At 41.9% G+C, this 12664-nt stretch overlaps 2 protein-coding genes and 1 long non-coding RNA gene across 4 annotated transcripts in view; 2 read left to right on the top strand and 1 right to left on the bottom strand.

Annotated features, from left to right (window-relative positions):
- LOC111255690 overlaps positions 1 to 1078 on the bottom strand; it is a 1822-nt gene extending 744 nt beyond the window's left edge. Inside the window, exon 1 of the mRNA XM_022827566.1 lies at positions 982 to 1078. Coding sequence (XP_022683301.1) covers positions 982 to 1078 — 97 coding nt within the window. The remainder of the gene's footprint in view (positions 1 to 981) is intronic.
- A 423-nt stretch (positions 1079 to 1501) lies between these two features.
- On the top strand, positions 1502 to 3254 carry LOC111257749. 2 transcript variants are annotated; one of them, XR_002678329.1, is made up of 4 exons: positions 1502 to 1995; positions 2112 to 2587; positions 2674 to 2857; positions 3126 to 3254. It is a non-coding gene; the product is annotated as an uncharacterized LOC111257749 (long non-coding RNA). The 2 variants fall into 2 exon arrangements; XR_002678330.1 differs by having other exon boundaries at positions 2674 to 2816; positions 3126 to 3234.
- Positions 3255 to 8056: 4802 nt separating this feature from the next.
- On the top strand, positions 8057 to 12639 carry LOC101763968. The gene is made up of 10 exons (XM_004972479.2): positions 8057 to 8542; positions 8974 to 9072; positions 10120 to 10220; positions 10309 to 10380; positions 10538 to 10628; positions 10818 to 10898; positions 11405 to 11467; positions 11575 to 11697; positions 11780 to 11818; positions 12265 to 12639. Exons 1-10 carry the CDS (start codon positions 8189 to 8191, stop codon positions 12391 to 12393), a joined length of 1152 nt encoding a protein of 383 aa, XP_004972536.1. The 5' UTR covers positions 8057 to 8188; the 3' UTR covers positions 12394 to 12639.
- Positions 12640 to 12664: the final 25 nt, after the last annotated feature.

The raw sequence follows: 12664 nt of genomic DNA, 5'->3' as shown, positions 1-12664 counted from the left end.
GGAGTGGGAGGCAAATCCGGAGGCAAAGGCAGCAGTGGTGGCAGTTGGGTTGGGGAGGCGGCGGCGGCGGCGTCCTGCATGGGGATACAGTCGGGGAGGCGCCGGCGTCCAGCTCAAGGGTCGAAGTCGAGGAAGCGCCGGCGTCCTGCTCAAGGGTTGAAGTCGCGGAGGCATCGGCGTCCAGCTAGGGGTCGAAGTCGGGGAGGCGCCGGCGTGCAGCTCGGGGTCGGCGCGGGGGTTGGACTCCAAGTGGTGGCCGCCTTGGTTGCGAACGGAGCCGGGGTGGCGACGCGCCGACGCAGGAGGTTGTCGATGCCGGGGCGCAGGACTTGGGGGAGGCACAGGATTTAGGAGCGGCGCGAGGATCTGGGAGCGGCGCGGGTCGGGATGGTGAGGGCGCGGGTTGGGAGGGTGAGGATCTGCGTGTGGCTGCGGAATGGCGTGCGAGCGGCAGGCAGGAAGGATTTGGACGCGCGCGGCAGCCGATTTCGGAGGGGAAGGAGCGCGCGCGTCGGCGATTTGGAGGAATGGGAGGAGGGGTTGGCGGTGGGGCAGCTGATTTGGGAGGGGAGGGAGCGCGCGCGGCGGCGATTCAGAGGGATGGAGGAGGGGTTGGCGGCGGGGAACGAAAGGGGAAGAAGGAAAGCAGGGTTTACATTTTGGAGGCAATAACCTAACCGGTGGGCCTCCTGTTTGCGCGCGAATGGGCCGAAAGCGCGAGACAAGGGAAAACGGGCTTGCTCCATGTATACCGACGAATAGTTAGATGGAACTACTCACATATGCCGACCAATGGCAGCATGGGACCAATGATTCAGCGGGACAACTAGAAGTACCGACGGATGGTCCGTAACATGGTTATACCAACGAATTATTCGTCGCTAATTGCTTACTTATACCGACCCGCTTACTTATACCGATGTGACGGGATTTCTGGGTTGTGGTACAGTAACATTACCCGCGGGCAGAGGGTTTACAGACCCGCGCCCGCGAGGCAAGTCCTGTACCCGTACTCACGCCCGGCGACCGTCACGGGTAAGAAGTTGTGCCCGCGCCCATCACCCGCGGGCACACCCATGTCCGCCAGAATTTAGGGCGAAGAATATAAATTTAGGACGAAATCTAAGGAATCCTGGCTTTTCCTCTTTTCCTCTCCTTGATCCCCTCTCTGGCTTCTCCCTTGCTTGCCTGGCTCTTCCGTTCCCAGCAGTGCAAGCAACTGCAATAGGCAGGGCGCAGAAACCACGCACCATCAGGGACAGCAGCTAGCCCAACACACCCACGCAGTAACAGAAACAAATTGAGGGGGCAATTAGCTGAGGGAAGAAGCCACACAACAGCAACATCTTACCACGGTGGCCTGCAACTAGCTTCTAGAGCGAGGGTGGGGTGGGAAGGTGGCGGCGGGGAGCGAGGGCGGGTGGCGGCCGACGGCAAGCGAGGGGCGAGGGCGGATGGTGGGGAGGTGGCGACGGGGAGCGAGGGGCGAGGGCGGGCTGCGGGGAGGTGGCGGCGGCTGAGCGGGAGCGGGATTGTGGCTGCGGGGGAGGAAAGGATAAGGATAGGAGGAACGAGAACCTTAGAAATCGATTATATACTTGTATATAAGGTCCACATGTCAGGCACTATGTAGCGAGTTCGCGAGTTTGCAGGCACGGGTAAGATATTTTTTATGCCCGCTAATTTTTTGCACGCGGGCACAAACTCAAACCCGCACCCATACCCGTGGGCACAAAATAGCACCTGTATCCTCGTCTTACCAGATTTTTGCCCGCGGGCACGCGGGTAATTTATGCCCGTTGCCATCCCTACTCAGCTGGTGATACATCATCCACATGGTGAAGAGGCGCATCCAGAAATTTGTTTTTCGTTGACAGAAGTTGGTCATCAGATAATGCAGATGAAGGGGAGAGAACTACATAGCAGGAATTTGGAATTAGCTTTTCTTTTACGGCTGATGTGCACACTTCCACACCTCGAAGTCAAAACAACTAGGTATTTCTATCTAAACTTTCAGTAACATTTGAATTTTATGAAATTTGTATGATGTTTGTTATGCTTTATAATTATATGCATGATTAGAATATCTTTGGTTTGGTAATACTTTGTAGATGAATCGGCAATGGATGTACAATGCAGATAAATGCTCGATGGAGTACATTAACGACTTTCATTACTCATCCAAAAAGACTATTCACGCCCACATATATAGTTCCGGATTCATTCCTAACTATTTTGTTTGGACCAAGCATGGGGAAAAGGGAGTTATGATGGAAGATAATGATGAAGAAGAAGATGACAACATTCCTGACTGGACTCAAGGAGATACTTAAGTGTTTAATTTGCTCTATCTTCAAAATCTCCACTATAGTCATTGTGCGACGTCTTATCTCCTATTCTATTTTGTATTATGCAGAATGGAGATTCAAGCTTGAGGAAAGGATTATAGGATGTCGGCTTCATGGACCGGATATTATAAACAAGGCAACTGTAGGAGATAAACCAAATCAAACCTTAAAGAATATATATATAATTTCTTGGATAAGCAACATTACAAGAAGTACATACTTCTATCGTACAACTTCAAGTGAGCGTATTTCCCATCTCTTTTATTTTTTGAACTAGCAGTTAAAAATAAGACTAAATAGTTTCTCACTATGCATATACATACAGCTTCCATTGGATACTTCTTGTTATCGTGGTTGATCGAAGCATACTCTATATCTTGAACTCTCTGAGGGGATCAAGAAATCAATACAATGACCTTATAGACATGCTTAATACAGCATTGGCTCGCTTCCGTCAATATCACTCAGGTGAATTTAAGGAGTAACTTCATATCCACTTTGAATTCCCGGTATGTATTGAATTTGCACATCTCGTGTCACTTACTTGAATACAACAAATATTTTATAACTTCTTTTGCCATATATATAGTGTTTGAGATAGAATCCGACAAATAATTTATGCGGATACTACGTATGTGAGTTCATCCATGACTTTGTAGGTCCCAAGCATAGAACTAACCACGAATTTAGAGTACGTATACAAATTTTTTAACAATAAATTAGTTCTAATTATGCAGATCCATTGATCTAATATAATAACATTTGCTAATGACATAGATTATGCACACGAAGGAAGAACTCCTAAAGATGGAAAAAATCAGGGCAATTCAAGAACAACTCAATGGATTTCTTCTGGACGAGGTAGTAAATCCAGCGGTAGAGTTTCATAATGATGGATCAAATCCACATCACTGTCTGGACTCGGGTTCAGAATAGTTGATTCAAAATGTTAAACTTGGAAAGTTGATGCAATGTAATATTATTCATACATGTGTATGCACAATATGTCTATGTAATATTATAGATCAAATACAACTTTATATATATTAGCGTATTAGAACTAGTATACATAAAGGAAACAAATACGAAATACTAATATAGAATAAAGAAATAGAAAAGAAAATAAGAAAAGAAACAGAAAAGAAAAAAGAATTTAGTACCGATTCGTACTAAAGGCCACCTTAGTATGGGTTATTTGACCTGGTACTAAAAGCTGCCCTTTAGTACCGGTTATTTGTAGTACCGAAGTAACAATACTGGTTGCATAACCGGTACTAAAGGAAGGTCAGGACCCGTTACTGAAAGCGCTTTCCCTAGCACTTAGCCTTCATATCTAATGTAAGTTAATTTGCATATACTATTTCGTTTAAAAGTTTGTCTTAATTAGTTTTGAACTGGTGTTCAATCCAAAATAGCTCGTGTAAATTCTCCAACAAAGCTTGTTTCAGTTTTTAATTTGCATGCATGCCAAAAAAAACTGGTGGAAGCGCCGAGTCGCATGCCTTCTACAGTGGGATATGTTAATGAAGGTCAAATTAGTCTTTTAGTTGCTTTGTTTAATAATCTATCTAAAAAATCCCAAAGCTAGTTATATTCTGGGACGAACGGAGTACCAGTTCTTAATTATTTGCATGGTTATGAATTTTACTATTATTTTAAGAGACGTGCCCCATAGCTCAAGGCTAGATGGAGGCAGATTTTTAATCAAAATTAAACAGCGATGACCCGTTACCATCATAAAACTTTAGATCTAATTAATACTGGACCCATGCTTACACTCCTTGGTGATGCCCTTGCCCTCTACGGGTCTTTTCGCTTCAGCTTATAAGTCGATTGATTTGTTGTGAGAGGAAAACACTGTTTGGTGGCTGATAAGCCGGCTGAATAAGCTGAAGCGAACAGGCCACATCACCAGTGCACCATGTGGGATTACTATTAATTACCGACAATTAGTTGAAAGGATTACTATTGATCAGCAAGGTGCTGCTATACCTATTTGTATATATTTGAATTTTTTGCTTGAGAAATATATTTGCAATTGCAACAATGCATGGTCCATCACAGATTCGATCCTTTTTTTTTTCATTTCCATAGCCAGTGCCCGTTAGCCGCCTCCTCAGGATTCTCGTGGGCCTGTGTGATTATTTCCTCAGCACCGGCCCATATCACAGCGTCGACAAGATCTTTTCTAATTTCCTAGCCACGGAAATTTCCACGTGAGCTTGGGCTGCATCCGTGTCGTTCTCGGCCCATGTAAATGGGCCATTTCATTTCATTTCTCTTTTTTTGAAATAAATTTCATTTCATTTCCAAAGCCACAACCGTCGTCATGCAGCGTACTTAGCTGCAACTGCATTTTTGACACGAGAATATTGCCCAGAATAAGCATGCAGCATTGAGTACCCCGTTCATTCTTTACTAGACCTATTTTGTTTCGTTAGGACATGATCAGTACTTTATTAATATTTTAATTTACAAAAGAGTAAAAATTAATTTTTAACTATCTAATTATTGCCTTAGTTTTGACCACCAAACTATCGTAACCGTTCATATTAAGCCATCCGGCTATTTTGGTGGGTGGTTTTGTTAACGTACAGTGGTCGCCACATGATGATGGGACTCACATGTCAGCACCTCTTATATCTTCCCCTTCACCTCACCGATGGTTGGGCCCCACACATCATCGCTTTCCTCTTCCTCCCTCCCCTTCCTCTCTCCCTTCCGCCCACTGCAAGCCTCACGCGGGCAGCAAGGTGGAGTGGGGCGGTTGCTCCTGCTTAGGCGCGCGGAGCGGAGGCAAAGCCCGCGGCTCCGGCACTACAGTGGTGGCCCGTATGCTAGAGCCCACATGGTGGCGGTGCGGCGCATGGAGGCTGGGGCTTGCAAATCTACCGCTAGAGTAGCGCGGCATGCAGAGGGTAGGTCCCATAGCTCCGATGCGGGAGCAGCGTAGCGCTCAAAGAGCGAGCCCCCACACTCGACCACTTGGCAAGCGACATGGCGGGAGCTGAGCCCTGCAAGCGCGATGTCTTAGGCTAACAGTGGGCTAAGGGGAGGGAGGAAGGGGAAAGAGGAAGAAGGAAGAGGAAGACTTGTGCAGCATGTGGGCCTACTACCATGTGACGTCCACATCAGCAAAAACCACCCATCAAAACCACTAGATGGTCAATTGTGAATGGTATTGACAGTTGGGTGGTCGAAGATTGCTGGTTTTGGAATTGGATGACCAAAGTCAAACAGAGGCACTAGTTGGACGATAAAAATGGACTTTTCCCTTTGCTAAATATAAAAGTATTAAAAAGCAGTTGTATCTAACTACATAAAAAAATAGTGTAATTCTTGTCAAAGGCTTGCCTTCACAAATCAAAATAAGCCTTGCAATTTTAAGCATAGAATGAGAAAGAACATCAACAACCCATGTGTGCCATGCGTTGATTCATGCTAGACAAAAATAAATGGACAGTGTTCTTAGCTTTTGCTCTCAATTCTCAAAGGTATCACCCAAACCCTAGTAAGCATTAATAGGCATAGGGTGTGCATGCATGTGTGTATATCATTTACAAACTTGATTGTGTATTTTAAAAGTATATATGTTTGTACTGCAGTTTTAAAAAAAATTGAAATATGTATATTTTAAAAGGGATTTCACTTACGAGGTGCTCAATGCAACTATCATTATAACTTAACTCGTTCAAAGAACTTAGGAGGGAGAGGTGTATCGTTTTTGCTGATTCGCCCTTTCGGCTTCCCTCCGAGACACGACCCCAACCAAGAGGCGAGGCTCTCCTAGAGCACTCTGTACGTGGGGAAGGAGGAGCTGTTCCACTTCCTCCCCCGCCTTCTCCGCCGAGCACGAAAGGCCACGAAAAAACATTTCTCCGTTGCGATTATTCCCACTTTCCTGCCCCTTCCTACGAACGCCTGCGAGGCACTCGCTCCGATCCACATTCCCGCGCAAATCCTGCGCGTTTCTTCCATCGCGTCGCATGCGTGGGTTCCTGGCGGTTTCTTGGATCGCCTCTCGCCTTCTGCTCCCCGACCTGCGTCAGGTACGAGCATTTGGGTTCTCGTCGGGGAAAATTCACCATGCATTACGATTTCCTTTGGGTTCCGTGAGGTAGCTAGGCGTTGGCCGATTCGATCTGGCAGTTTCTGCTGGAGGATTATCTTGCTCCTATGTTTTTGAGCTGCCTCCCATTTCGTCAGGGTTGAAATTTCGTGTTTTGTCTGCAATTAAAGTTGCGACCTTTGAGTGTTTTTTATATACGACGATCACTTTTTGGCGACGTGAAAATTTGGGGGGAAGGAACTTCAATGTTCATCGATGCTTTGTTTGCCTCATCCCTCGGATCAGATTATGGTTCCTTATGCAGATAATGAAGGATCCTATTATTGTAAACAAGAAACCTCAAAACTTGAGATCCAGAATTGTGAGTAACAAAACATGCAGAGGTGGATCCTCAGGATAAAAAAGAGTTTTTTTTTAGTTTCTGGAAAAAGTCCAAACTAAACATTGAATTCCCTTTCAAACTTTTATTGTGTGGTTGGGCTTTCCCTGATCCAAGTAGTACAACCTTGCGCCGGTCACACCAGAATTGGTCTTTTTTGCAACGATTTACCTTACTCCGATCCAGTAATGTTTATTCTCTTTAATTTCTGGCACTGTGGTGGCTTTGCATTCAAAGCATCTTTTAGAGCAAACTTCTATTAGAGCCAGTGAAGATTCACCTAACTCACTACACCCCGCTGCTTAGTCCAGCACATCAAAGCAACCGCAAACTGGGTATTAGGTGAATGATCGCCCATTCCTCTGGCCAAATAGTATTGCGTAGCCTGCTATGAAGTAAGACTATAAGACTATCTGACTATAAGCGCAAAAATATTATGAACAAAAGTGATAACACTCATCAAGGCATGGAACCAATGGGGTTGCAGTGCAAGTTTGATCTTTTTCCTATTAGAAAGTCTCCTTGCATCTGTCTGAAGCGTGACCACGAGGAAGGGCAATCACCTCTATTTCAGTATTTTGTTATGTAGGAAACAGAAATAATTATTGTTTTAGAAAGATGTCTTGTATGTTGTATGTTATTATCTTTATATTCCATTGTCAACTTTTTTTTTATTTTTGTTTTTAGTATCGAGGTGTTTCGTGCGCTTTAGAAGCCTTACCCACACCACTTTGATCAATGGAGGGGATGAGTTTTAGATTAATGCTGATATTTGAGGTATTCAGAAGAATTAGTTATGTTTATTAAGGAGGAAATCTATGTTACTGTGGAATTCTACCCTTCCGGATGGTCTTTGTTCTTAGGCTTTCATACATTTTAGCCAAATAAAAATGAGGCCAAAGGAACACAAAGTGAATTATATAATTGCTATCTCAGGTTAACATTGAAAACCTGATTTTGTGACTGCATTCTTGTAAATATAGATTTCAGGACTTATATCATCTGATTCTTTTTTGGTATTACAATATGAAGCAGGAGTCTGCAGAATTTTTTTTTTGCCTGTAGGAGTCTGCAGAATTATTGTGCACATTATTTGTGCAGCAAAAAATAGATATTGGAGATTGTTTTTCTTGTTTGTAGGTTGGAATAAATCATAATTAGTTGAATTCTGATAATAAAATTTCTCAATATTTAAACATCTTTTAATGATTTTGCTTCAAGGTAAGGTTTGATTAATTCCTCCCTTTTCAGTGTTATTTTGCAGAGGTGTTCATAGAAGCAAAACGCAAATTGCTTCTATTTTCATTGCTGGAATTCGTTGTACAACACTTTCTGAGTCAAGTTGAGAGCAATGATGGTGGGGTACTTCAATGTGCGAGGCCAAAAAAAGGAATGAAGTGGTATCAGGTGTGGAAATTACGCTTCAGTGATATGAAGGGTGTTACAGTGCCTCGCATAAGAGCGAGTCCAAGAAGACGCATATGGATATCAGTGGTTGTAATATTCATCATCATCACTGTACTATGGGCTTATCTTTACCCGCCCCAGGATTATACCTATCCTGTTAGGGATTGGTTCCCCTCAGAACCTACCCGGGAGCTTACTGACGCAGAGACTGCCGCACGTGTTGTCTTTAGGCATATCCTCTCGACACCTCCTTTCATATCAAGGAACCCCAAAATCGCCTTCATGTTCTTGACTCCAGGCCAACTTCCATTTGAAAAATTATGGGAGTTGTTCTTTAAGGTATCATGTGGCACTTTCCCTTATGATACCTGCCATCTTTACACATGCTATTAGTTTTGTTACAGACTATAGATTTGTTTTCCAGATTACTATTTGAGGGTTCTAAAGATGACGTGAAATACACACATATTAATTTCCTGATTTAGTTGAGATGGTTAATGTGCAGTAATTCACCAATCATAAACAAGATCATCGCTCATTTCCTCAATGATCCTTATAGGCTAGTTTTTATTTAAGTGCATTTAGATTCAAACCACAATCAGACTTTGTTATATAACAGGATCTGCACATACTACCAAACTACAAATGTACTTTGTTTACTATAAATCTGTCTCTTACTTTCTTTCTGGCTAGCACCATTTGAATACAAAGACCAAGGCATACATCTTACTCTAGTTTTGTTTTCCCCTCTATTTCCATTATGTCTCCAGGGTCACGAGGGAAGATACACCATATATGTTCACGCTTCACAGGAGAAGCCTGAACATATTAGTCCAATATTTGTTGGTCGAGACATACACAGTGAGAAGGTAATGCTATTAAGGATGAAGCCATTTTCACAGCTTGTGTATTTTATGAGATTATAAGGTAGAAATCTGTTTTGATTTACTAAGATTTGTTATGTGTCAGACAGTTTCTCTACTCTTTTGGGAAATATGCATTCTTGCTTACTCCCTCTGTTCCAACTTGTATGATGGTTTGACTTTTCTAGTTACGTAGTTCTTACTATGTATCTAGATAGAAAAACTCAACGTGCAGGGGGGAGTATTATCTAGTTTGTATTTTAATCTTTATAATTTCTGTGGAAATTAATTAATCTTGACTTGGCCATTCTTCAAATCCAGCTACCCATAGTTGAAATAGTTTAAAGTAGTTGACAAATGGGAAACACAATAAAGGTAGGTGATACTGTTTCAGAATATGTACAAGTTTATCATGAAGAAATTAATGGTTACCACAGTTTGAAAACTACAAAAGTAACATGATTCACATGTAGCATGCATGTAGACACGAGCATTCCTTGGGACAGGCCGAGCTGAGGAGAAGCCTGGTTTCTTTCGGGCTGAAAATTGCTGCCCAAGTCCAACCAATTGCTAGGCGCTAGGCATTAGCAGGCCAGCAATTTTGGGCTGGGCTCGGGCTGGCCCAGTCTACCTGCTATGTTTACACTAAAATGTTAAAAAAAAACACTTCACAACGGGCTCAGGCTAGGCTGGTTTGTGTTAGTCCTACTGGCCGCTTTGCCCAAGAACGTCCAATTCTCTAGCAAGCTTTCATGTTGGGCTTTTTTAGGCCGGCCTGTAGGCAAGCTTAGGGCCATGGGTGGGCTGTGCCAAAAATGACTGGTCTACATGCATGTATGGTTGAGTTGGAAGTAGAACTAATCTAGAAGATAGTCTCTATTTGTATTCGTACATGTGCAGGCAATTTGATTTAATAGATTTGGTTCCATCTAATAAGGATAGAGAACAGTTACAGCTAGGGCTGACTAGAGTTAGATAATTAATGCTTTCTGCACATTGACTATATACATATATTCATTCAGAGGACTACTGATTTTTGAAAATCCCTAGCAGGTAGCGTGGGGAATGATTTCAATGGTTGATGCAGAGAGGAGGCTGTTGGCCAAAGCTCTGGAAGATATAGATAACCAGCATTTTGTATTGCTTTCAGAAAGGTGATCTATATTCCAAGGGACTCGAATATTGTTTTCTTCTATGATGAGCTTTCTCAATCTGTAACCATTCCTTATCTAATGATTTCAGCTGCATTCCTCTTCACAATTTCGATTATGTATATGATTTCCTGATGGGATCAAGACACAGTTTTCTGGACTGGTCAGATAATGTTCTGTCTCAACTAGGTTAAATTTGTTCATATCCATTAAGCCACTGCCAAGAAAATTGCAAACAACTTTAATGCCGTAATTCAGTATATACACGCCATCTTTTTTTTTTCCCGCCACTCACATTCTTATTCTTATTTCTTGGTCAGCTTTCATGATCCTGGGCCACATGGAGTTTATAGATACTCAAAGAATATGTTACCTGAGGTTCGAGAGTCTGAATTTAGGAAGGGTTCTCAGGTGACCTTAATATTTGTTCTTTGAAGCTCAGATAATCTGGATTATTAATCAATCAGTGATCTATAAGCATAGAAGGCATTGTCCATATAGTAGAATATACTTTATTTTTAAATTTCAGGTTGTTTTTAGAGGTTTGTATAGACTCTTAAGTACTGAAATGCATTTACATTACTATTTTTGGCATTGCAGTGGTTCTCAATGAAGCGGCAACATGCAATGGTGGTGATTGCAGACAGTGTTTATTACACAAAATTCAGGCTTTACTGCAGGGTAATCAAATCCAAAGTTGCATGGCCTTCCCTGCATACGCGTGTGTAGACTGTAGCAGTAGCAGGGCATAGTCTTGGTGTTGATTAATCTAGTACTGAAGTTCTTTTACAATGTTGGTCTGTGATACTCAGGGATTGCACTACATTCTAGCTCTCAGTTCACTCTTTGGTCAAGTTATTTACTGTTTCTCTCAAAATTCCAAATTCTCCACTTTACCACTACTGGTATTCATGTACATGTCATGGTTGTTCAATATGTTCTCATACAATACTTTTCCATCTAATGAATACGTTCCTGCATTTTGTATTCCATTAAAGGAAGGTATCTACCCCTGCATTTTATATTCCTTATCTATCCGTCAAAATTACTTGAACTAAGGAAGTACTTTTTTTGTAAAGGTCCTATAGTTATTTCCATGATTGTTTGATCTCATTCTGTTATGTTGATAGGGCTATTCTGCTCAAGGTCAATAATTTGTGTCTGGTTGTGCTTTGTGCCCTATGCAGCCTGGAATGGAAGAAGGGCGCAATTGCTATGCTGATGAGCATTATCTGCCGACATTGTTCCACGTTCGTATTCACTACACAATGGCACCACCTATTTTAGAAACTTATGATCATCAATAATATCTTCTTGGTACTGACTTTGAGAGCTCTCTTTTGTATTAATTAACCAGATGATGGATCCTGCTGGAATTGCTAATTGGTCTGTCACTTATGTTGATTGGTCTGAAGGAAAGTGGCATCCCAGATCTTTCCGAGCTAAGGATGTTACTTATGAACGCCTAAAGAATATGACAGTACGTTTACCATCATATTGATTCGTCTTAACATGATTAAGGTGATCTCATTTTTATGTATCTAACTTCCATTTTGGTGCAGTCTATTGATGTGAGCCGCCACATCACCAGTGATGAGAAGGTCCCTTCCTCCCTTGCTATTTGAATCAATTCGCACATAAACTTTTGCTAATGATTTAGTTATTTGCATCTATATACTGGATTCTGGTACAATGTTCTAATTTAGCATATACGTTGAAGTTATTGCACATGATAAGCTGGGGTAGGTTTAGAGGTATATTCAATTCACGTTGCAAAATCTCAAGAGCAAAGTTTTGTAAACTTTAGATTAGGCTCTGAATTGCATAATCTTTTACTAAAAATTGTAAATCAAGCAAAATTCACACTAATTGTTGCCTCAAGTTCATGCATTATATTTTTCATGCTGATCCCAATTGTGTAAAAGAACACCAGCCCACAATCTCTTTACAGTTGCAACTTGTGCGTGAAACAATTGTTCATCTTTGATATGAATTAACTTTTGGAAGTAATAACGTCCTATGGTTATATTCTTGCTGTTGACTGCAGAAAGAGCTCTTGCAGAGGCCTTGCTTGTGGAATGGACTAAAGAGACCATGCTACTTGTTTGCAAGGAAATTTTACCCTGAAGCATTAGACAATCTTGTGAACCTATTCTCAAACTACACAATTTTCTGAGTTCTTACAGGAAGCATAACACATTTTTGGAAGTATTGGTGTTTTAAATTATTTCTACATTGCTGGACAAGCATACATATTTACACTAACCTGGTATATAATAGGGAAGGAACTGGACTACATGGCGACAAGTAGTACGCAATTGTTTCACCAATAAACTGTTGTAGATTTTTTTTTCTTTTTGATAGGTCTTCAGTGTTACTCTTTTCCTGTGAATTCAGCTAATTATGTCAAAATTTTCACTTATGCCAATTTTCACCATTAATCCTTA

Source organism: Setaria italica, chromosome VI (genome assembly GCF_000263155.2).
Source record: "Setaria italica strain Yugu1 chromosome VI, Setaria_italica_v2.0, whole genome shotgun sequence".
In the NCBI taxonomy this organism is placed as follows: Eukaryota; Viridiplantae; Streptophyta; class Magnoliopsida; order Poales; family Poaceae; genus Setaria; species Setaria italica.
The sequence above is the reverse complement of the archived record's forward strand: the minus strand, read 5'-3'. Positions and strand labels throughout refer to the sequence as shown.

Bases quoted from the DNA above. Each gene is read 5' to 3' on its own strand.
- LOC101763968 (XM_004972479.2), top strand. From the start codon at position 8,189: ATGAAGTGGTATCAGGTGTGGAAATTACGCTTCAGTGATATGAAGGGT. The intron at 9,073-10,119 runs GTAATGCTATTA...AATCCCTAGCAG, and splicing joins GAGACATACACAGTGAGAAG to GTAGCGTGGGGAATGATTTC. The intron at 11,468-11,574 runs GTTCGTATTCAC...TTAATTAACCAG, and splicing joins ATCTGCCGACATTGTTCCAC to ATGATGGATCCTGCTGGAAT.